This window comes from Tympanuchus pallidicinctus, unplaced genomic scaffold (genome assembly GCF_026119805.1).
Source record: "Tympanuchus pallidicinctus isolate F22 unplaced genomic scaffold, pur_lepc_1.0 scaffold19, whole genome shotgun sequence".
In the NCBI taxonomy this organism is placed as follows: domain Eukaryota; kingdom Metazoa; phylum Chordata; class Aves; order Galliformes; family Phasianidae; genus Tympanuchus; species Tympanuchus pallidicinctus.
Genome location: NW_026294710.1, coordinates 8,104,908 through 8,131,340, shown reverse-complemented (window position 1 = coordinate 8,131,340; position 26,433 = coordinate 8,104,908). Strand labels below are relative to the sequence as shown.

Genomic DNA, 26,433 nt, shown 5'->3' with positions numbered 1-26,433 from the left:
ATGAAATGATCAAACTCATTTGTCTTTGTTGATCTGCAGTACACATTTGCGTTTGACCCTACAGAGTTGAAATGTCAGTTTAACACTTTCATTTGTCTGTTTAAAAATTAAGCCTGATATTTCACTTGTTACATGCTTTTCAGGGCAAATAGGCCATTGCAATAGCTAGCAAAGCTAAGAGCAGATGCAGTGTTCAGAATTCAAAAACAGTTCTGCATCTATATGTGGATTTGATGAGAAATATGGACCAGAGGTTGCTGTAGAGCTATTGTATGGTTAGTAGGTTAAAACTGTCAAAATATCAAGACAGCTTTTACTGCTGTTGCATCAGGACACATTTGCCTGTATCAGCAATATCAGTGGAACAGCAGGGTGGGCGTTTGCAGCCACTCTGTCAGCACCACCCAGGCTGTGGGTGCATCCTTTCAGCTCCTCTCCTGCCCCTATCCACTCACAGATTCATCACCCAACTTCTAATCCTTTGGCCCAAGAAATCTCAAATCAGCTCTTGTATGCTGTATTCTTCCATGAGATCTTTAACATACATTGGTACTTGGGCATAAAAGCACTAAAGTGAGTTCACAAGGCTTGTAAATGAGTTCTTAAACAACCAGCACTTTTGTTTGTTGCCAATCACAAGCTGGGTCTTCTCCTTCTTAAAATAACAACTTCTCCCTTTCTTTCTCTAGAAGGCCACAGATAGGATAATATCCCTATATTTACAGATATCAGTAAGAACACGTGTTATCATTGCCTTGTTCTTCTTCCTGCATATACAGTCAATTCAATATGTTAATGATGATCACGAGAAACACACAAACATACAGAGACTAGCTAATAAGAGATTGTTTGTTTTGGTGTCAACAGTGAAAAGAAATGGAAGCTGCTGCTAATCAGTATGCATTTCAATGCTAGTATGAGTTTGCCATTATCTTAATGCATTTAAAATAAATAAATACCTCAGTTCACTAAAGCTAGCAAGCAATGAATGCAATGTGATTGATTGTTCTGACTGCCTTATCCTTAGTTGCCTTCTAACAGGCCTGCCCACATGGGATCCAGGTATAGGGCTATGTCTGAGACTGAAGGAGAGCAGAAGCCTTACTCTGCACAGTTGTCTCATGCTTCTTACCCTTTCCCAGCCACCACCATGTTCACCAGCTCTCACCTTTCCTTGCACTCACTGCTGCTCAAGAAAGTCAGGCAGGACATCACGCTATCTCTTTCTGTGCCACTGCCTGTGGGTACCTACCTCAGGCATCCCTAGATTTCCCTGGAACTAGTCTCCATCCATCTCCTAGATCTCCATTGTCTTATCCACTTTCCAGATCTCTACTCTGTTTGGTGTCTTTTCCTCATTCTGTCCTGGAACTCTTTCCCAAGGAGTGTTCTTTTTGAGACTGCTTCTTTTCTGCATCCTCTGCTTTTTCTGGGTCAACGAGTCTCTGGTTTCCATAATCAAAATAAGCCTAAATGCAGTAGCACAGCGCATGATTGGCCCAATACATAATTTCTTCTTGTTAACTGGAGGACACAGGAAGAGTCACTTCCTTTTTATCCAGGTGTTAGCAGTATTTCAAAAGAGACCATATTAGTTGCAGTTAGCAAGCACCAGGCATCTGCTTGAGAGTTCAGAAGTTCAGTTTTAAACATTCGCACATCCCTCACATTCATCCAATTATCTGCTTCCTATTAATAATGATTATTACTAACAGTAATAATCCTAAGCACTTCTTCTAGTTCTGTTAGAATAAATTAAAAAAACACATTTATCATATAATTTCCCTCCAAGAACCTGCAGTTTTATGGAATTTGCTGTTGAAATTAGTTTTGCAGTTTCCATGGAGAAGAGATGTATCTGGCAAAATGTATACCTTATGCCTTCTGGGAATAATGTAAATCCAGCATGTGAAACAGATTTTTTCAGCAATAGAAAGACCCACCAGTTTGGAATAGTCAAACAGAAAAATTCTTGCATTACTTTTATTACTTTACTCCTTTTCTGCAGTTTCTCTCCCATTGCTATCTGATGTAGAACTGATTAATTCATCTTCACATTGTTTTTTGTTTTTACCTACGCAGTTTTCCATATCGAATTCTTTTTCTCATATCAAGCATATCAAGCTTTCCATTAAGGTCTAAAAGCTCATTATAATAGAAAGAAAAACTTATTATAATATAAATAATAGTTACAGTATAAGCAGTAAGACTCATTTTTTAAATCTTATGTGGGCACTCATATAAGTTGATCAGATACTTAATTGCTAGATAATAATCTTGAAAGTGCAGTATAACTTCAGTAATAGTGCATTCAAATTCCTTTTAAATACCCCTGCAAAGAATGGCATAATCATGGACCTAATCCTGCAACATTTATTCACAAGCGTATTTCTTTCTTCATGAATTTTGCATTTGTTACAATGGTCCCTCTTTGTGAGAATAATGCTACTTCCTTAAGCAATTCCTGCAATTCCGGCAGATAAAAGTTGTGCAGATATGTGGGAAAAATAATTACTTTATGTGACTGGTGCAAGTATATTGGACATATGTAAGCACCAGAGGATTTGCTTTCTAAGATAAAAGACTAATTAAAAAGGTAAAAAAAAAAAAGAAGTGATTTCAGTTGTTTGTCATGGACCAATCTCAATGATAGGACTGTAGTATGAGGTGTATAGCAACTGTTACTGAAGATCAATTCCCTTTCTCTGATTTTGTGCTGCAGATTTGCAAATTGCAGTGCTCTCTTAAGTGTGGCAGTACACAAACTTCCATTCCTGCTCGACTAGATAGAGCAGTTGGAAGAGACCATTGAGTCCAACTGCCTGATCTTTCTGACTGCTTACAAAAGCAGGAGTAGAAACCTGCCATTTTTTTTCTTATGGTTCTTAGTTCACGCTGTGCTAAGAAACTGAGTAATGCTTGAGCTCCCAGAGAAGGCTGCTCTGAGAACTGGAAAAACTGCTCTGGGCAGCCTTAGCATGACATGAGAGAACCTAGTATCTCTGTTAAACCAGCAGTGAAATTAAACTAAAATTGATGTCACTCACCAGATGATCCTAAAAGCGGAGTTTGTATTTGACTTTATTATTGAGACTGAAAGAAAAGAAACATACCAAAAACAGAAATCAGGAAGTTTTTCAACTTTACTGAAAATGCGACTTGTTGAAAACTTGTGGCTTCTACTATCTCTCATTTGTCTAACAGGGAGGTAACCTGTATTTCTCAACACTGAAAAATCCTAACTTTTTTACTAAAATCATTTATTCATGTGAATGACGATTATAGATATATAGGCATAAATTCTTAGGAATTATTATCTGATCCTTAACACATCACAAGTGCTATCACATACAACTATCTTAATGTTAGTAAGATTCTTGATGCAAAAACATTACTAATGGTACCTGGCAAATCTCACTGTTACTACTACTTTCTATCACATAAGGAAAATGAGGCATAATGAGGCTAATTAGCTTGCTCTTGATAACCTGGCTGGTTACAGAGGAAGCAAAAGTACAACCCAATCTGTTAATTCCCATATTTCTCATTTTCTTTTTCTCATTATTGCTTAGGTTTGATAAATCACTACCTATCTATCTATCTATCTATCTATCTATCTGTCTATCTGTCTATTTATCTATTTATCTATGTAAATTTTTGTTTCTGATAGAATACTAATTTTAGATGACAAATAGGGGGATCAATGCACATATTTTTAGATGTCTGAAAAATAAATATCTTACCTAAGCTTTTTTGGTGGTTCCCTTTTCAAACCACAACTGGAAGAAAGGTGCCCTGAGGGATGTAATTTGTCTCCAAATAGGGTCAGCTGAGATGAAACATCCTAAGAGTAGCTTGCCTACACAGCTACCAAGACATGAGGCTTAGCTTTAAACATCTCAAGATTGGTTTTTCGTCTATTAGCCCAAAGTGAGGTAAAAGTGAAAGGATGATTTTTTTTTTTAATATATAACTGCTCTTTCCTTCCTTCATGTATACTCCATGTTCTTTCTTACTTTAAATATTCTCAAAATTGGATGAAAACAAAGTAATGTTTTTATACATTTTCATCTTTTGTTCAGTTTACTGATTGTTAACCAGAAAATATTTAAACAAATATGCTCTGTATAGTTTCTATTCTGATCCTGAAACAAAGTATAATCTATATGACAGAAATTTGTACAAATGACAAATTAACCTCTACAAAAGAAGCTGAGCAAATGTTGATTAAAATCAAATCTTTCTAATATATAGAATTCTGAAGTTCTGCACTTCTGATAACTCTACAAAGGAAAGGTATTTTCCTGTGTCATAAGAAATCAAGAGTTTCTTAATATTTGGGAATATGTTAGTGTTCGCTTCAGCAAAAACAATGCATCTTGTTAAGAATCCATTTTAAAATGTATTTTTCCCTTAATTAGTTAACTAGCACATCCAGTCAAGTTTATCCAGAGCTGTTGATCTATTTGATTAAATACTAGGGCACCCATTTCCACCTCAGAATATTCCTCATAAAGCATACATTTCTGCAGTTCTGTAATTTAAGACCCGCCTTCAACTCTTACACTTCTGCAATACCAGATAGCTGCTGTTGTTGATAAAAACTTCCATGAAATGATGGAAAACATGAGAATCAAACAAAAAGAAGTCTCCTTTTTTGGAAGAAAGACACATGGCAAAATCTACACCACTCCCATATTTTAGTATAGCTGTGCTCCTTCACTTATGCCTATGTCCATGTTAGCATAAAAACTGAAGCTGGCTTTCCAATGAATTAAACTTTTCTTCCTGAAAAAATAAAAAGAGTGATAGAATTACTTTAGTTTCAAATTGTATATTATATCAAACTAAAAATTTAAGACTGAAAAAACTTTTTGAATTTAAACAAACAAAAACATTTATTTTCCAGCTACAAAATGCTACACTTTGTAAATGAGTCTTTAAATTGTTTCCATTATTATGAATCTGCCTATATGAAAACTCAATAAATTACTGAAAAAGTTAGCTCATCTTGAAATAGAATATGAATATATTGATCACAATGTAATATCAAGGATTATGATTATGGCATTATGAAGAGTATTACTTCCCAAAAAATTCTAATGCATATGCAATAGCAAAATAGATATAAGCAAGAGCTAAGAACTGCATAGCTTTGGCCAGCAATTTGTATTCAGTTTCCTTAGTTTTCAGGTTACATGACTAAAAACTGAGATAAGAGCAAGTTCTATTTTATATTTGAATAATCACATTGTGTCAAAAATATAAAATTACCCACAGGGTATAGGAGATGATTATTTGACAGAGTGACTCCTATTAGAACATATCAAGTAAAGATCTCATTCTATCCTTTATGACAGAGTGGTATTTTAAGGTCTTCATTGATTCTCATTAAGAAAGCTCGACTTTTTACTCAAACAGTGGTATTTGCTCACTGTGAGTCACAAAAAACTTTCTGTTCTTGTTTGTATCTGACCTTAAGTGTCATTGCTATCCAATGCATAGCAATGGTCTTTGCACATTCCTAGCACTATCTGAGTGTTTAAATGATGGCAATAATTCACTTATTTTCTGGATTGGACTTTAGTTCCTTTGTGGTAACGTGGTACTATACCAGCCATTGCTGCATCAAGCAAGAATGCAGATTTGGGTGGAGTCTTTGCCTTCAGGGATCCCCAACAAAAGCAGCATGTTGGGGATCCTCCGTTGGAAGTAACTTGCAGGCTTGGCACTGGAATTTGCATTCACTCAGTCCTGCATGTTAATGTTATTCTCTCATACTCACATTATCCTGAGTGGCAGGCTGTGTGCATCCAGGTGATTTATCCAAGAGATACTAGCAACTGAGTCTTCAGCTTCAAGGTTCTTATGCCTTTTGCACACTTGTAGAAGTTCATAGATATTATGATAATTTTCATCCCCCCTCCATACCTTTAAGTCTTTGAACAACTATACTGGATTATTCACTTTCCTTTTTTTTTTTTTTTTTTTTTTTTTTTTGTTATTATTATTATTATTATTTTTTTTTTTTTGAATTTACCTTGAGATCTTATGGTTTCAGACCTATTCGTTGTCTTTTTGCTTCTTTCTCTTTGTGGCTTCAGGTTGCACTTGGTTTTAATCAGTCCTTTGCTATAGCAAGTTGTACCTTGCCCATTTTAGGTTGCTTTCTTTATCCCAAGCAAGGTTCTGTGAAGCTACAGGAAAATGTGTTGGGATCTTGATGGCAAACCAATGTGCCATGAACCTCCTTTTCCTTTCTTCACCATTCATTCTGGGAGTCCTTCATGTATAAATTCCCATTCATTTCTAATTCTTAAAGTATCTATTACATAGCTATGCATTATGAGACTTTAATCTGGATTAAGTGTCACTGTCAACTTAGTTTTTCTAGAAACTTCAGTGGCACATGAGATGCTGCAAAATACTGTTTATCTTCTTTGATCCAGCAAAGACAGCTGATCTGAGTCCAGTCTGTCCTGTGTTCTTTCTTTATTGATAAATATTTTGGTTGAAGATACAGTGGATAAAAGACTGCGGGCAGGACAGGGAGTCATGTATAAATATTCCATTGGTATATATTTAGGTAGGTGCTACTGGGCAGGAGTCTGGGTCAGTCTTGGATCCATGCTGCTAAATTTGCTAAAGGGAAGATCAGACTGTATCTTAGCAGCAGCCAAAGGGCCTCCCCCTGCATGAGATGTAAGTTCACTCCTCTTCTGTAGAAGATGGAGTGTTACAGCTTGTATTTATTTATTTGAAAGCACAAAAGAAATTTTAAAACCAGTAAGTTATGTTGGCTTTCTTTTAACATAAACTGTTGTGCTTGGCTTCTAATTGTTATGACAATAGAACAGTGTTTTATATATATATATATATTTTTTTTCTTGTTTGCTGTAGTAATTTATATCCTAAGGAGACTAGAAAATGAAGAGTGACTTTTCAGACATACATTGTAACTTCTGCAACTATTGTATGCTTGCATCTCATCACATTTCCCTCTCATCTCTTCAAAAGAAAACTTCAGTATCAGATATCACTGGAGAAAATTGTATTCTCAGTTGCAATCTAGAGAAGCTGAACTATGAGAACTGCATTTTTGTAAATGAGAACAATTTTGTCCTCAAGACATAAAAGGGAAAGAACAAAATGAATAAATAAAGAGAGTTCTGAATACACCAATCTTGATAAACACAGAGTGCAGCTAAAATTCATAAATTTCATATGTAAAAATAATGTTATACTGGTATGGAAAAAATCACTTAGAAATGTACTTACTATTCATAGTGGAGGCTGTAAAGAGAAAATACTGCAGTATCATTTTTTGTACTGATATCCAGGTGACGTTGGATTCAACACATTTTAGATTCTACTGTATGTATATTATGACATTATTACTTCTGGAAAAAAAAAAAAAAAGACAAAGTCATAATATAGTGCTTTTAAAAGAGGATTTTGCTTTGTGAACGCAATCTGATAATTAAATGTTTAAGATTTTAAGTTAAAGTCCCCTACAGGAAGCTCATCTCTCTGGCAAAGTTGTTATTTTCACATAAGACATTATTGCAGGTGAAGTATATACAATTTGTTCTGTGAACAATATGATTTGAAAAACATTTTTTTTTTCTGAAACAGACTGATAATTATAGTGCACCAGAGCATTTTATTGAGCATCATATATGTGATCATCTTTGTGTAACTTTACTGCAGTATGTTAAGTTTGAAGGTAAGCAGTGGTGAAAGTGCTATTGATTTATCATCTATATTTATTATCATAGTTATTTTCATAAGCAGTAACTCTAATCTTCATTTAACTTCCTCAAATCTTCAATTCAGGTCATATAAATATATCCAGATCATCACTTTCTGCATTAGCATAGTTCAGACTGGCTGGTGATCTGCAATAGTGTGTGCTAATGATATATAAGTCTGACAGCAGACTATGAATCAGAGAGGTTCTTAGTATTGGGTTAATAACTTTAGCTGTACTGATTTGTGGTGTATTGTTTAGCTGCCTGTAGATGCTAAGCAGACCCTCAAATGCATAGTTGATTTGCTCTGTACTTTTGTCAGTGCTATTTGATAGTAGTAGAATAGCGGCTATGAGGATAGGTAGGTCCATTACTATCATCTCAATTTGATGAAAAGTGCATCCATCTTAATAATTTCAACTGTTGTCTATATAATAATTGTTTTAATAATGGAAATTATTCAGCATTGATATGAATGACAAATGGAAGAGGAAGCTAAAGTGTCTGCAAAAAAAATAATTTGGGGTGACTCATGCAGCACAGGGAAATACATTAACACATTGACTTCCACCAACCTATTTTTTAAACATCAGAAAGTTTTAGAAATAAAAGAAGACTAATTGGACAAAATAGACCATGAAATAATTTATTGTTGAATGTCAGACTGTGGTTGATACTGTTTTTCCTTGTTCTCAGTGCACATTTAACTTTTAAAGAACTTTTTGGTAATTCAAAGTAATGTCTCTGAATTTTAATTCTTCTATGAAATAAACAGACACTAACATTCACATTTTATGTTATGTTTTATGTTATGATAGAAACAGCTAGCCTAAGAGAGCCCAATTTTCTTTTCCACTGTGGGAATTAGACAGACCAATGATAATAACAGAAATCAAACTGATGTATTTGTTCTGCATAAGAATAACCCTGCAAACTATGAAGAAGCAGAAAATAAATCCCAGCAATCTGTGTGTGTAACTATAGTGTAACCAAGACCAGATCTACCCTAATGTCTAGATCTTAAATTACAGTAGGAGAGCAATTTTGAATCTTATACAGAAGTTAGGTTTTGCACGTTGTATTATCTGATTTTTTAGAGGTAATTACTAACTCCTGGCGACACTTCTGGAGCACTTTGAGTATAACAAATAGAAGACCCTGCAATATAATAGCATAGAAAAAGTGACTAAGAATATTATATCTTCATAATAGCATTCGTCGCGTTACAGGTAGGAATAAAATTCAAGAGGTGTTCAGTGGCTCAGTGTAGTATTTGTCTATTTGGAGCAAATATATTCAGAGAAATAAAATCTTTGATGATTTTTAGATTTCTTTCAGCTTAAAATCTAATCACACTGCCAACTCATTTCTTAAAGAAAGAAATAAAGAGGGAAGAAAATGTGAAAAATATCAGCAAATGGATAAAAACTGGGATATATATTTTGTCTACCAGTTAGTCAGAAACTCTAATACCAAGACCTATTCTGTTTGTGTTTTTTGTTGGTAGTGGTTTTTTTGGAGGTGGCATTCTTTTTTATTATTATTTTTATTTATTTATGATTTGAATGTTATGTATGCATCCATATTCACATATTCAGATAAAGAGAAGAGCTTCATCACCCAGGCAGTGGGCTGAAAAATGCATTTATTGAGAGCACTTAAGAAGCGTACAGGCTTTTAAAATATATTAATACCCATATATCCTTGTAATATCTGGATGAAGTAACAAATATTTCTGCCTTTGATCACTATGGAGGAAGCAGACATAAAAAAATAAATTACATGAAAATGGTGGAGATAGATGTGGGAACAGGTACTATGAGCTTTCCAAATCAAGGTCATTTTTTTTTCTAAAAAGTTTCTTTTTTGTGTTATTATCCAATTAACTTAAACATCTTTGACATTTCTATTTTCTTCGGTCTCACCCTTTTTTCAGTAACCCATACCATATGGTCAGTTTCTCAAGGCTGACAAAATCCTCTCCAGAATGCTGTTTCTGAAATCCTGGTATCTAATAACTAATAACTGAAGAGTTCTGCAGACTAATTGAAAATAACAATGTTCAGTGATACTTACTATCTTAATGCAAAGCTAAGAACTCACCAGTTGCAGAGAGGGAATGTAGAAGTAGCTCTTCTCTGTCTCAGATGACATATTCTGAAGTACTCACATAAGGTATTTGAACCTTTGCTGTATTGTTTCTATGAATAAATCAACCGTTTATGTTCTCAATTCTAACAACTTTGCTGAAATTCACTTCAGAGAAAAAGTAGTAATTTACCTAGTATTTTCATGCAGCTCATGGTTCTTCTGAAAATTCTTCTGAATATAAAATCCAATATTATAAATATTGTAGAATAGTAGAAGGAGCTCTGAATCACTCCTTTTACAGTCATTTGAGGGAAGTTGTCATTTCTGCACACATTCTGAACTTTGTGTCACTCTTAGCATACTCAAGTACAAAAGAAAACTTAGTCTAAAGCTGTTTTACTGCCAGTATCTAATAATCTTATTTTTTGAAAGAGCACTTGAATCACTGCTTTGCATTAGTGCAAATCAGGAGTAATGCTAATGGTTCATAGAACTAGTGCAGGCTGAAAGAAAGCCAGCATGTAGGTCCATGGAAGGGAGCATTAGTGGCCCCAATCCTTGAACAACATCTCTGTTGGAATAGTCCTCAAGGGTTATTCCATGCCATAGAATCACAGAATCATAGAATGTCTTGGATTGGAAGGGACCTCAAGGATCACCAAGTTCCAACCCTCCTGATGCAGGCAGAGTTCTAACCCCCATCAGTTCTGGCATTGAACACTCCCAGGGATGAGGCATCTACAACCTCTCTGGGCAACTTGTTCCAGCACCTCACCACTCTCTCAGAAAAAATTTCCCCCTGACATCTAATCTAAATCTTTCCTCCTTTATTTTAATGCAGAAGACCATAAAACTGTGGAGAGTTGGCTGGGGACAGCCACTGCTTGAGAGCTGTAGAGCTTTGGTTGGCACGGGTGAGACCTTGTGGTCCAGCTGGGCTGTCATACTGTTGCTGTGCATTGGTCAGCATGTGATGAGTAATTGTGTTGCTAGTATATATATATATAATGCAATGATAACCATATTGTTAACTTTTCCATTTTCCTCTGCATCTTAATACATAGTTTTTAACACAACCCACAACTTCTATTTTGTTTCCAATTATTTCCTTCATCCTACACAGGGGGTTTGAACAAACAGCCATGGTGTTGAGCTGCTGCCAGGTTAACCCACAACATACACACTAAAGACATCTCCTCATGAAATATTTCTAGGTTAATATGCTTGCCAGTTCACAGCATGAGGATCCTTTTTAGGCCCCGAGTTATTTTATTTCCAAAGTAACTGCACATGAAAGGTGACATAAACATGTCATCTGATCTTTAAGAAAGAAACAATTCCGTTGTCAAAAGTTCTGTATCAGCATGGAAGAGCAAATCAAGTAGTAGGGAATACTATGAAAAGACCATAGTTCTTACTATTTTATTGCAGTTCTACATCTTGGATATCTTTTCTTTACCGTAACTAAGAACGGCCTGGCTACAGTTATCTCTTTATTTTGGAATGAAGAATCTATCTAAAAGAACTACAGCAAAGTATCTATGCCAAGGTACTTTGTTTAAGTTACTCCTAAATACTGTGATCCATGATCAGGAGTCAGTTATATATAACTTCTAGACTTGAATGTAAAGCAACACAGTTTTCAATAATGGAACTAATTTCTGATTGTTTAATATTGTAGACTTTTTCATTGTCACTTAATATTTCCTCTCTTCATGAAAAAGATCTTGAGTAGGCACCCACTCATATACGGGAAATCAAAGAAATGAACTACTCATTATTCCTCAATTAGAACAAATCACTTAATTCATGGACCTGCACTCTAATCTGTTCAAGAACATCGTAGTGCAGATTCGAAGTAATACCCCTGGAATTGGCCGTTTCTGCTTTCTTTGATACATAAAGTTACAGTAAATATGGAGAAAGCATTTGAACAGTCCGTAAAGCAAAATTTAACTATTTTACATATAATATCAAACTTTTTGAGACCAAAAGGCACACCTGAAGATTGTTTCAAAGCACCCTGCTCCAAATATGGTCAGTGAAAGCAGGTTGCTCAGGGCTGAGTCCAGCTGGGGTTTGACCAGCTCTAAGGATGGAGATTCCATATCTCTGGGAAAACTGTATTTCAATTACTTACATATTAAAACCTTTAAGATTAAATAGTGTATATTTTTACACTGACAGATAAACATCAGTGATTAGTTGCATTTTGCATGTTTGCATGCTTAGCAGCTGTAAAACACAGCAGGAGACTTGACAGCAAGCACAACCAACATAAGTCTGTTACGCAAGCATTGTTTCTGACATCTGCTCCACATGTGATGATTACAAATCTAAGTAGACAGCAATTAGCTCAGATGTTTAGCACAGGCAATAGAAATTATCAGAAGATTCCCATTTTCAAGTACATGACCAGTCCAGCAAATTTTAGAGTGCCAATTCCTCATAGTTGGAGACAGATTTATTCAGGCTACTTTGAGTTTATCTATTTGTTGTAAGCTCAAGTCTGGTGCTAGGTTTGATATAGTACTCATCTTTTTCACCATTCTTAAAGCAGGCTACCAAGATTTTTTCTCTTCCCCAAAGTTTCAGATGTTTCCAGGATTAGCAAAGCATGCTGAATGCTTCACAGGGACTACACATAATTATTTCAAGCACTTTCCTTCCCAGGCTGATCAAAGATTGTTCTGAACAGTCCCTGCCTCCCCGCTGTTACAGATTTCAAATTTCACCAATACTTATCTTCCATTTTACAAGCTGTCAAATAACTAGTGAAACTGTCAGAAAAAGGAAATCAGTTCTGCGGAATTTTCAGTTTTTGTTATAAGTTAACAAGTAATTGGGCTGTACATGGCTGTGCAAAAATTTTACAAGTTAAAACTTTACTGGTTGCTAAAACTGCCTGAAAAACTTGAACAGCGTAAAGCAATTACATTATTGTAAAGTGTGGTAGTATAATGCAATACATCAGAATTCTACCTTCTCCTTCCTGTGAGGGTTTTGATGAAATATAGGTCCTTTCCTTACTACCACAGTACAAGCACTGACCATCCCTTGGGGAGAAAACTTGTAACTTAGCCACTGATGGTAGCAACTAGAATGAGTGCAGGGTGTGTTGAGACATTTATGGGGTACTAAAAATATGGTCATATGGCTATACTTCTTTTCTTTCCTTATTTCTTTGCTGGGAGGGTGGTCAAATACTGCAACAAGCTTCCTTGTGAGGTGTTCAGTGTCAGTGTTCAAGAGATACTTGGACAGTGCCCTCACTAATATGCTTTAATTTTTATTTCACCTTTAAGAGGTCAGGCAATTAGAATAGATGATCTTTGAAGGTCCCTTCTAACTGAACAACTCTATTCGTGTCAGAGAAGAGATGTGTTAAGATTTTGATCTTGTTCCAACTGTGGCCAGTAACAGATGCATTTAAAAGAATTTATGAACACAACAGGCATATAAACGATTTGTTTGCCACTTTCAGTTCAGTATGACTGTAATGACTTTTTGAAGGGGTTGGATCATATTAATCCAGCTAAACATGGCTGTCTCCATGGAATTTATGTGTGTATGAATTCCCCTCTCTGCTGTAATTACTTTGTAATCAATGGAAAATAATAAATGTGTTCTGATTCCAGATTCAAATTCTAACCACAAAGTGGATGCCAACAGGATTGAGTAAATAGTATGTCATCATGTGTAGTGGAACAGGGCAGAATTCTTTGTGTAAAAGGCTGATCTGTGGGTGCTGATATTGCTAAAAGTAAGTTGTAGTTCACTCTATGCAGGATGTAGCTGTTGCAATTATAAAAGAAAGAATGATGCAATAAAATAAGAATTTGATTAGTAGGACAATAACTATCAGTCGGTAGAGTTGCCATGGAGCAATGTGCATTTTCTTATTTCCCTGTTTATTTTTTTCTCCTAAGCATAAGTGATTTGAGCATACAAAGTTTCAGAAATGTGAAGTGACTACCAAAGACCAATTACAGGATGTGATCGGTCTTTAGGTGAAAACTTTATTACGAGTCTCCACTGACTATTAAATACTTTTTTTTTCCATTTTCTGTTATTAGATTCACATCATCCTTAAAAGTTTTCTTTGCAGTGTTACTTCTACCTGCAAAAGGTACTTGGCAATTGCTCCTTAAGAATAAAGAAATCAGCTTTTTGCCTACAAACATTTTTCCTAGGGTCCAGGGCTCCCAGTCAGAACAATTAAGTCATGTTTCAATTGCTTTGATTTTAACATTGGTGAATCCTCGAGGCAACCAGTAAAAGCAATTTACCCCTATACTGACAGTGTTAAATGGATCTCCGTGTGAACTGAGGCTGTTGAAATTCAATTTCCTTTCTGTTTGCTTAATTGTTCATATGTGCTTAGCCTTTCTGACCAAGTGTGTCACTGTGGTGCCATTGCGCTCCACAATGAAACTCTCACCAGTGAAAATGAGAGATTTCCTAGTCCCAGCACTACAGCAGTGCTCTGCTTCTTCCTGCTGGTCTGTTGAATTAAAGCAACTTGTTGATGATGGCCTTATAGACACTTAGATTTTATACAGAAGCTATGCAAACAGAATGAGTAAAACCTAAGATAGTGGCTGAATGCATTTTGTCAGCAAATTTATTTTAGAAAAAATGTTACTTACTCAAAATTCTAAAACAAGTTTCTTTCTTTCTCATGGCCAGCAACACATGGAAGAGGTGATTTGCTTTATTTGAGAAGTTCATACTATTGTACTCAACATCCAATGCTACACACACATAGACAAAAAAATAAAAGTAACTTCAGATCTTTTCTTTCTTGAAGTCTAAAGACAGACCATGCTGTTATATTTGTATAGCAGAAAACTGGAGAAACTGAATTTATTCATAAATGCTGTTGCTTCATTCCAGAGGAACTGATCTTAATACCAGATCTGCTATAACAAGAAAATGCAAGATCATGCTTTTGAATGATGGCTGGTAAATGAAAGGGGATAAATATTAAAAAATACAAATCTATTTTTGCAGTAACCAGCCTTCCAAATATTACTTTTTAGTCATTCAGCAGTTTGTATTTCCGTAAACTGACTGCTGAGAACAAGATGCTAATTTCCTACTGAGAAAAATTAGAAGCAGCTCTGGTATTTCAAATTCTAAATCATGGAATCTTACATAAAAAGCTGTAAGATGATGTTATAGTTTTTATTTCTCATGTTCATTGCCCAAAAATTTCATCTGCTTTATTCCATAAACAATTCTCATTACTTTAACAATAGGATTTCTTATGAGTTTATTTCCACATTTCACTTCATTATTTTTCCCATTTATTATATGCAACAGCACAGGATTTTGAAATAAAAATATAATCCAGCTGAAGACTTGATTTTATCTGTGTAAGTGGTAGCAAACTAAGTGTTTGTGGTTTTCCTTGCTGTGTGGATGATGTGGTTTTCAACTGTTTTGTAACATATTGCTTTTAATGGAATATAAAGAATTCAATATCTTGTCCCATTAAGCATTTTTTACCTCTGGAGTCTGAGGGTTGGATTTTTATATGCATTATGAGAATTTAGTCCTTTTGGAACCATCCTTATGACTAGCTATTCAAAATACAAATGCAGTTCTCAAAACTTGAGTCTTTAACTACCAGATACTAACCTGTGGTTTGTTGTTTGTAAGAATTTTACAGTAACCAAAAGATCTCTCATCAGAATACATATCATGATTTATAGAGTGGCTGACTCCTCAAATACTGTTAAACTTCCTTATAGTGCTTGCTTGCTCCATACCGAGTCTCCTGGCTCAGTCACGGAACACTTAAGTATTCAGTTATTTCAGCTTATCTTTTTAGCTCTTTTCCTATCTTTCAGAACTAGCTGTAGTCAGCTGTTTTGATCCTTTCTTCATAAGAACTTATATGGAAGTAAAACGTAAATCTGCATATTTGCAGGCTGGCATATGAAATTTGAATTGATGTTTTCATTGAAAATCAGTAAGCTCACTAAGCCTCATCTAACTGTACTTTTTTAAGGGAAAAACTAGAGAAAATTAATTTGAATTATCAAATCATATTTACAAATTCAGTCCCATTTTGAGGCTCAGATTCTCAACAGCTATTTCCCATTAGTTAATGAGCTATCTACCAAGACCAAGAAATAATGAGCTGTCTACCAAGACTGGCCAGGAAATATCTCATGAAAATGGTATGGCTTCTTGCCCTGTTGGTAGGATTGCATGATTTTGTTATTGCAAATTTTTTTCAATATCATGCAACCTAGACTGCAAAGAGTGCATGTATAGTTTAAATTAGAACGGAATTCATCTTCTGACATACTTAAACAGGTAAGTAATAGCTGATGGGACAATAATATTCAACAATCTCATCTGTGTGAAGTGAAAAAGCTTTGCTAATGTGTTGTGCCCCTTAAACAACTGTCACTCAATGTCACATCAAATCTTCTTGTCTAAACAATCTTTCTGATGCCTTAGTGAAAATCTGAGCACTTTACCTCATGCTGTTTTGCCATCTTAGGTATGCAGGTTCTGGAATGGAATGGCATCTCCCTGACTGGAAAAACCTATGAAGAAGTGCAGAATATTATTATTCAACAGTGTGGGGAAGCAGAAATATGTGTAAGACTGTGAGTTTTTCCCCATCTTTCTGTTTCCATTTTTTCCTTTGGCTTTTCATGGCTTTTTTTAATTATTATTTTTTATTTATTTATTTATTTTATTTACAGTTGTTAAGGTGGAACCTTTGTTAGCATGACGCATCAGTGTAATAACTAACACAAGAATTCATTGTGATTGCGGGCTTGTTCTTTGTTCTGTTAAGTCAGAATGGATTATAAATTGACATGGTAATTTACAAACAAGGATATCCCCACTTTCAGGCCACAGTCTCCTCTCATTGATACTCATACAATCCACTGAATTTACTTTCCATTAGAAAAAAAACAAAACAAACAAACTAAAAAAGGTAATTTAGCAATAACATTATTTTTGCTGAAATGTGTAATTTAGATGAAAGTCATTTAAACATCATAAAGAATGTATAAAATTGTGTTCAATCCATTAAAGATTTCACCTTAAAAGAACCTTTTCTTAGCTCCTTAACAGCACTGCAAATTTGAATCAGCAAAGAAGGGGCCATTCTTGGGAGCTGCTTTCTGTCATGTACCACTATTCATTTATCTACTTAATACAATGAGGAGGGTGCCAGGAAAGATTTTCTTTTGTCTCAGGCTTCTCATTGCTTTCTTTAGGGACCTGAACATGCTCTCGGATTCCGAGAATCCTCAGCACCTGGAATTACATGAGCCAGTAAAGGCAGGTGAGCGATAAGATGTTGCTTCAAAATTTGAGCATTGGATAGCAGATGAAATCTGTATTTAATGTAAGCTAAGATATTAGCTTTGTAAGCACATGTGTTGCATCCAAAATCTTGCCGAGGGCAGAAAGAGGATAGACCACACCTTGTATACAAAGCCAAGCATTTTTGGAGTAATTGAAAGTTGGAACAGTATATACAGCAAACGACTGTTATTTCAGATCAGTTCTGATTTTTTTTAACAGTTTAACCAAATTAAGTAAACCACCTTTATTAATTACTCAGTTCAGTATACACTGACTGTCTACACCATCTAATTACCACAAAGGAAACTTGAGTAACAAAACTATAGCTAACATTTGTTACAGAGTGAAGACAACCTGCTTGCTACCCCTTTCTCTGTGTCACAGTGGTCCCTCTTCTCTTGCTTTTCTGGTCCCTGCAGCAGTGCTTTGTCTTCAGGGGCATTACAGAAAGTCAACAGTGTGCAAAGGAATCTGCTGGAAGGAGTCTGAGCCCTCCTTGCCAGGAGGTGGATGATGTTACTGATTCCTATCTCTACCTTTAAGGATCTGCTCAGGGCTTTTTAATATTTTTCTAGCATATTTTGTGCTCTGCTTTTCCACTGCTGGTCAGCAGCTCTGCATCACATATGACTGGCCTGGATATTGTATACTTTATCTGTAGTAGAAACTTGTTCTTTGCTTCTTTCATCGTTCCCCAAATTGATTTTGCCTGGCTCCCAAGTTTGTATTAGTGTCAGTACCAGTGAGTTACTGCTACCAGTACCAGTAGCCCTGGGGCCTCAGCTGTCATCTTGTGCCCAAAACTGGCTGCACTCACCCCAGGCCTGTACTCCTGTAAGTAGCAAAAATAGTTCTTTCTACACAGAGTAATTACTGTAGCCCCACTGCATCTCAAAATTATTAATAGGCCTCACAGCATACAATAATGCAAAGTGAAATGTAGCTAAGAGGAATTAAAGTCATAGCCACCTGGTCATTAGACAATTATTTGTGCACCCAGACATGCTAAGATAAGGTGCTTAGAAAACTGAAACTATTCCGAAGTAGATATAACAAACCTTGAAGCCTATGTTACCTTGATACAAAAAAGCCACAGAAACAATTTGAGTTGTCTAAACCTTAGCTGAGCAAGGTCAGAGACAATAGTAAAGACCTTAAGCCATTCATGCTTTTGAGAACCTAGAAATCAGTCCAAGCCTTTTATCATTTTAACTCCAAGTGCTTTAAAGCACAGATAGAATTTACACAGCTTCATTTTCAGAGTAAATTCTGCCCTCTCTGCCAGGGTGGGGGAGGACAATTACTCTCCTTCCACAGGCATTTCATGAAGGGTTTTGACATAAGAGAAGATTGGCTTTTCTTCTTCATTAGCTTTCATTTTGTTCTGCTTTAATTAATTTGCAATCCTGGAGTTTTAAGATGCTTTTCTCTTTAATCTTTGTATAAATGATCTCAGAAGCAGAATTCAGAGTTACTGAATGGCCAATTGATTAAAAAAAAATAAAAAATAAAAAAAAAAAAAAAATTGCGGTTAAACTTGTTGCAGCAAAGTTCAGTTACATGGTGAAACTGGTCAAGGTCTCAACAGTGAGGCCAGGCTTTACAGACTTTACATACTTTAGCAGTGTAATTTGCTCAAGTATGATCCAGAATGGTCATACTTTTCCTCAGATAGACAACAACTTTCTCAGTTAGCTTACAAAATAGGTAGCACTGCTTGACAGTCTTGAGTAGAAAGATTGGAATTTGTATGTCAATGTTTTAGAGAGATGCCTCTTTTATATAAATTGCCTTTTGTATCCTCAAAGCATACAAGCAGCCACTGTGCCATGGCAAGATAGATTTGAATATGCTAACAATTATGAACACAAAGCTTTCTTATTTTCATACAGTAGATAAAGCGAAGTCCCCAGGGGTCGATCCCAAGCAGCTGGCTGCAGAGCTCCAAAAGGTTTCCCTACAGCAGGCACCTTTGATTGCCTCCTCAGGAGTAGAAAAGTCATCACATGTCCATTCCGGAACCACTTCTGCCGCTTCCAGTGCTGTTCCCAGCCCCGGCCAACCTGGTTCTCCCTCAGTCAGCAAAAAGCGACATAGCAGCAAGGTGAGAAACTTGCCAGTCATGCATCAGCAATAACATTTTCGTAACAGAAAGGCCTATTTATCTTATAGCAAGAGGACACAGTGCGTATTGATGAATCCATTTGCAATGACAGTTATGACTTTTAAGATACAGCATCTAGAGACCAAAAAAAGGGAAATTAAGTGATTTGTCCATGGTCATTCAAGACACTCTATGAAAATAGTTTCTTTAAATGTAATGTTATGATTTTAAAACAAAAAAATTGCTCTTTTTGTTCTCTGTTTATTTTTCTTAACTGTCTCCTATGGTATTACTAAGGCCACACTTTCCCACTGAGTACTAAGTTATGATTGAAGTTTCACAAGTTATGAATAACCAAGGCAATAGTAAGCATTTCTCTGAAAAACACAGAAAGTGAAAAATGAAGTCACTGCCAACAAGTGTTTTGTCACTAGCTAATTCCTGTGAACTTGTTAAACATAATTTCACATTTTCTTTGCCACACCAGCTGGGCTTTTTTTCTCCTTGTGCACCCTCCTGCACATCTGGAGAGGCAGGGTGGGTATCTATCAGGGTGGGTAGCCCTTTTTAGACCATAAAGTCATCTATCATGTTTTCCTTTTTTGTTGTGTTTTGTCAAACAGTCAACACCTGAAGTAAAAATCAATCCTATGAAGATTGCATTTGCTTTAGCAATTTGAAAAATAGCTAAAGCAGGTTGCTCTCCTGGATACTCAGCTTCTCGCTGACTTACTGTTTGAAGCAAAGCCTCGCAATGCAGAACACACTTTCTTGATATGTACTTCTCTGCACTTTTATTCTTTCTCATGACTGTCAAGATTTTACAAGAACCCCATCCCTACGGGTTTCTACTGAATTATTGCTGTATTTGTACTTTGTGTTGCTGAAGCTGTAACTTTGATTTGAACTACAAATGTTTTAGGTGCCATACAAATGAAAAATAGCAACTCGGGTTGTCTCATTTCAGATAGCTCACATTGCTATCATGTGAGGGAAAAACAGAAATCTCTTTCATCCAGTGATATAACAAAATAATAAATATATTTATTTATATATTTATTTATTAGCTTATTTATTAGTTTATTAGTTTGCATCAGATGGTAATTCTGACTGTTCAGAATTTCCATAGACTTTTTATGAATATAATTCTTGTCTATAATGTACATGCCAAGATTTCACGCACAAAACTTCAGGGATCTGTCAAAATTACCTAAACATCAGGTTCATATTGTAAACATCTTTGTGTGAACTAGTTTGCCTTGTGTTTTATATTTACCAGTGAGAAAAGTAATTTAAATTAGCAGTAATGAGACTAGATGATTCCTTCCATTGTAGTAAAGGAAAGTGCAGAGCTGTTAGTGCAGATGTCACTATTGACAATGAAAACCCTTTCCCTTGGCTGATGAGTCATACTCCTAATTCACTGAATAGTGTATGAAGGTATATAAATCATTGATGTACAGTGTATTCTGGAGAGATCCCTCTCCCTGTCCACATGAAGAGATTGCTCCCAGCCTTGGTAGTGTAGTTGAACATCTGAAGTTAGGGGCATAAATTTCATTTCGTTCTGCACAGAGGATTTAGTAATATTTTATGAAAATTCAGCTGTATGTTATGAAGATAAACAAAAACCATTAAAATTAATACCTTTTTGCAGAAGATGTAAAAGTTAAAACTAATCAGGTAAATGCTTGAAACTGTCTTTGTTCATTTCTGAAAACCATGTTGATAGGCATTGCATTCCTAATCACCATAACTTGTTGCCTTGTGTAGTTTCTGTTCATTGATTGTAGGCCATTTTTATAGTAATGTTGAGCTCTCTTAGAAGAAAATACTACAGCTCATCTTTTCCAGAACAGCCTTCAGAAAGCATTTCCAGGAAGGCAGCAGCACCAATTCTTTCCTTTTGCCAAAGTTTCAAGACATATTAAATATTCAAACTGCCTATATCTTACTTTTTCTACATATTATTATTATTATTATTCAGCAAGTAAAATCTTTTGTTAAAGATTCTATATAGAGTATAGACTCCTAAAATGATGTAGGAGTCTCTTTGGTATTCTGTAATGTAGATCTTCTCACATTTAATGCTTTATTTTATTACAATACCGTAAGAAAATCTGTAAGGATTTGGGGGATTTAGGGATTTACAAAAGAGGCAGATAGGTTTTCCATTTCTCAGAAACTGAAAGACATTCTAATGGCACTAATTAAAAAGTGTGTCAGACTGATTCAGTGCTGAGTACAGGGGGATGATCTCCTCCCTGCTCCTGCTGGCCACACTATTTCTAATGCAGGCCAGGATGCCATCGGCCCTCTCAGCCACCTGGGCACACTGTCAGTTCATGTTCAGCCAAGCATCAACGAATACCCCCAGGTCCTTCTCTGCTTCACACTCATCCAGCCACTCATCCCCAAGCCTATAACGCTGCATGGGGTATTGTGGCCAAAGAGCAGGACTTGGCACTTGGCCTTGTTGAACCTCATCCCATTCACCTCAGCCCAGCGATCCAGCTTATCCAGATCCCTCTGAAGGGCATCCCTACCCTCAGGCAGATCGACACTACATCCCAACTTGGTGTCATCTGAAAACTTACTGAGGGTACACTCAATCCTCTCATCTAGGTCATCAATAAAGATATTGAACATGATAGGCCCCAGTACTGACCCCTGGGGAACACCACTTGTAATGAGTCACCAGCTGGACTTAACTCCATTAAACATTACCTGTTGGGCATGGCCCTCTAGTCAGTTCCTTACCCAAAGAAGGGTACAGTGAGAGACCATGTGAAAGACTTTGTTGAAATCTAGGTAGACTACATCAACAGCCTTTCCCTTGTCTACCAGTTTGGTCACCCAGTTGTAGAAGATGAGGTTAGTCAAGCATGATCTGCCTTTCATGAACCCACCTGGCTGGGCCAGATCCTCTATACGCCAGTCACATGCCATGTGATCTCACTCAAGATGATGAGGGTGTATTCTGCTTAGCATCCCAGACTTCCAGATTAGAGCATAAAGTGCCCTGAGGATAACTGATCTTCCTGTTAAAAGCAGATGTAAAGAAGACGTTGAGGACTTCAGCCTTCTCCTTCTCGTTAGAGGTCATATTCCCTGCTGTATCAAGTAAAGGATGGAAATTCTCCTTGGTTCTTCTCTTACCATTGATATATTTATAAAAAGATTTCTTATTCTCTTTTACTGCAGTGGCCAATCTGAGTTCATGTTGGACTTTTGCAGTCCTAACTTCCTCCCTGCAGACCTTAGCAACTTCCCTGTCATCTCCCCAAGTAGCATTCCATGTCCATTCTTCCAGAGGACATAACTCTTTCTTCTGGAGTCTCAACAATAGTTTCAGGTGACTTCCACCATCTTGGACAGCACATTCTTGTGCCTTACCACTCTGTTGGAGAAGGCTATTCCTAATAAACAACCTGAACCTCCTCCAAAGCAACTTCAGGCCATTCTTTCTAGTCCTATCACTAATTATGAGGGAGAAGAGCCCTTACCACAATTTCCTTTCATGTAGTTATGAAGATCAATTAGGTTTCCCGTCTCACTTCCAGACTGAAAAATTCCAGTTTGCTCAGACTCTCCTCATAAGGCTTGTGCTTCCAGATCCCTCATAGCACGTACATCTCTGTACATGGTTCAGTGACTCTGTGTCTTCTTTGTAATGAGAGGTTCAAAACGGAACACAGCACTTGAGTTGTGGCCTCACCAAAACTGAGTACAGGGGGACGATCACATCCCTGGTCCTGCTGGCCACACAACTTCTGATACAAGCCAGGATGCCTTTGGCCACCAGAGCACACTGCTGGCTTATGTTTAGCTGAGTGTCAACCAACACCCCCAGATCCTTTTCCTCCACTTTCTAGCCGCTCTGGCCCAAGCCCAAGCCTGATAGCATTGCATGAGGTTAATAATACCCTCCTCTGTATTTAGTTGCTGTGGTCACACTGAATATCACACATTTACTATGTTCCATAGCAAAAACCACAACCTACCTACTTTTGACATTCAGTTTTGTTAAACTCCCCAAGGCTTTCTCTGTGACCTGTCTAGACTGTAAAGACTCTGGTGTTCAATTTGTCAAATTCTGTACATACACAAAGCCTGATCAAAATGTCAGGGCTAGACTCTTTAAGTTCTGTTGCAATACTGTAACTGACAATATTGAGCATACCGATTAGATACAATGGTATGGTGTTGAAAAATATGTGCTGAAATTGCAGCATAGACAACAGCTGTTAAAAGGTTGATATTGAGAAGCTTTCATTTCCAATAGGCAAATATGTATACATATAATTACATGCCTCTTTATTTGTTTATGTATTTTAATCTGGCAGCCAACTGAAGCTACAAAATCTGCTTCTCATCCAATCACTGGAGAAATTCAGGTAAATATCTAATTCTTTAAGTGTAAATTATTGTTTGAGTACTTTTCTCTGGTGAATAAATACATTAAAAATCATCTTCATTAAGTGATTTCTCATTTGTACAATCAGAGAATCATAGAATACATTCAGTGGGAAGGCACCGCGAAATTCAACTGCTGACTCCATGCAGGACCACCCAAAATTCAAACCCTATGTCTGAGGACATTGTCCAAATGTATTCTGAACTCTGGCAACTTTGGGCTATGACACTGCCATTGGGAGTCTGTTGCAGTGCCCAGCCACTGCCTTGGTTAAGATCCTTTTCTTAATCTCCAGTTTATCCCCCTCCTGACACAGTTTCATGCTATTCAACCCATTGAAATGTCACCAAATAAAATAATATAAGGTATAAAGTATAGTTAGGTTGTTTTTTGGTTTTTTTTTTTTTTTTTTTTTTTCTGGTTTTTTTTTCTGGTTTTTTTTTTTTGTTTGTTTGTTTTTTGTTTTTTTGTTTTTTGTTTTTTTTTTTTTTCTCTTTTTTTTTCTCTGAAGTTTGCTTGGGAAATACAAATAAAAGTACAAAAAATGTTTCAGTTCCTGAAAGTGCTGAAAATGTAGCAATCTAAACCTTCAGGCAGTTACTGTGGTTCAGTTCAGAAATTCCAGACTCCACTGGAACTCAAGCTGAAGTCCCACTGGGCTTTACTTCCACTGAAGACTGTAAAGACATTATCATAGAGCAGTGCATTTATTTCCTGCAATACCAAGTGTGTGATTATCTCTTATGTAAACTGACTTCAGTCTTTTAAAACAGTGGAACTGGCAGCAGCAGAACTTATTTTCTATAGATTTTTGTTTTTTGTTTCCTTTATTCATCCCTGCCTTTTTGTAGATATGTTCTTTTCATAGTATTAATTATTTCCATAGTATTGTAGCATAACACTAAGGTAGTAAATTATCATAGAATCATAGAATGGCCTGGGTTGAAAAGGACCACAAGGATCATCTTGTTTCAACCTCCATGCTGTGTGTGGGGTTGCCAACCTCTAGAGCAGGTTGCCCAGAACTACATCCAGCCTGGCCTTGAATGCCTCCAGGGATGGGGCATCTACAACCTCCTTGGGCAACCTGTTCCACTGTGTCACCAACCTCTGTGTGAAAAAACTTCCTCCTAATATCTAATCTAAACCTCCCCTGTCTTAGTTTAAAACTATTCCTCCTTGTCCTATCAGTATCCACCCTCATAAACAGCCATTCCCCTTCCTATTTATATGCTCCCTTCAAGTACTGGAAGGCCACAATGAGATCTTCCTGGAGCCTTCTTGCAGCACTAAGGAGCATGATGGGATTTGGTAGGTCAAGCTGATGGTTGGATTTAGTGATCTTGAAGGTCCTTTTGAACCTAGATGGTTCTATGATTCTATTCTATAATTCTGTAAATTCTTCCTTCTACTTGGGCTCTGGAAGTCAGAATTTCTGTAAATTTTTACTGAATGAACTGGCTACTTCTCAGTAGAATATCAAGAGTTCGAATTTTATGTGCTTTTTCCTGATTGGAATAGATCGATATCTGTGTTGTTTAAAAAAAAAAAATTAAAAAAAAAAATAATACTGACAGTGTTAAAGAAACATTTCTTTCAAAATTCTAAGTAATCATCCAGCATCTCATTCTAGTCAGTAGAGTGAGACAGAATCATCCAAAATGGGGAAAGCAAAAGGTCTAAAACTCACCTAATGCAAAGGATTTTTTGAGAATTTGAATAATTTAGGAAGATAAATTAAAACTAATCTTGCTGTGTTTAAATGTGTTCTCTAGCTTCAAATCAATTACGACAAACACCTTGGCAACCTTATCATCCATATTCTTCAGGCAAGAAACCTTGCTCCCAGAGACAATAATGGCTATTCTGATCCCTTTGTTAAAGTTTATCTTCTTCCAGGGAGAGGGTAAGTGCAGGATGAATTCAAGCCTGAACATTCTTTCTTTAAATTTGTTTCTTATCACTAATAAACAAAATTGAGAGCTTATAGAAAGTGAAGGTACAATACCAGGAAAAAACGTGGATATTTAATGAGAAGCCAGATGCTACTTCCAGGAGGATGTGCAATACATTGCTAATGACTTCAGACACTTTTTGGTAATTTTTGTAGATTTCATCCACTTTTTCCATCTTTCCATTTAAAAAATGTAGTACAGTGCAGAATTTATATTGAAAGAACAGTCTGCAGAAGGGTAATAAATATACAGATTTCAAAGTTCTCATTAGAAATCTCTAAGATGTAGTGAAGTGTATGGATTTGGGAATAATAAATTGGCCTTTGATTCTGTAATACAAAAAAACCCTGCATGTTAAGGTTAAAATTGGATTGTTGCTTTTACTCAAAACACTGCAAATTTGGAGCAGATTTGCAAACATATACAATCACAGTAGCTTATACTGGTTTAAGACTGCAATATGATATTGAAAGTGATAAGTAATAGATAAAGAGCTTTCTAATCACATGTGATTTTATTTCTTCATTTATTAAGAGTTAAGATACAGTTTTATAAATTCTGGTAATCTTGTATTAAATGACTATACAAATCTTATATTTAACCAATTTTATTTTTTTTTCACAGAGCACTGCTTTTTAAAACTTTGCCTATTATTATAAATAGCTCATTAATGTTCCTTTAAAAGATGTTTTTCTGTATCAGCAATATTATAATTCTTTTTTTGTGCCGTAAATTTGCAGAATGTCATATACACAGCAATAATAATCCTGCTGA

General features: G+C 36.1%; 1 protein-coding gene across 6 annotated transcripts in view; it reads left to right on the top strand.

Annotated features, from left to right (window-relative positions):
* The window catches only part of PCLO (piccolo presynaptic cytomatrix protein), a 311,224-nt gene that overhangs the window by 220,983 nt on the left and 63,808 nt on the right, over window positions 1-26,433 (top strand). For 5 of the 6 annotated variants that reach the window (XM_052680947.1, XM_052680949.1, XM_052680948.1 and 2 more), the window contains exons 11-15: window positions 16,360-16,468; window positions 17,093-17,160; window positions 19,076-19,287; window positions 23,634-23,684; window positions 25,480-25,610. In XM_052680947.1, coding sequence (XP_052536907.1) covers window positions 16,360-16,468; window positions 17,093-17,160; window positions 19,076-19,287; window positions 23,634-23,684; window positions 25,480-25,610 — 571 coding nt within the window. Of the gene's footprint in view, window positions 1-16,359; window positions 16,469-17,092; window positions 17,161-19,075; window positions 19,288-23,633; window positions 23,685-25,479; window positions 25,611-26,433 lie in introns of those variants that run through there. The other variant, XM_052680951.1, reaches the window with a different exon arrangement.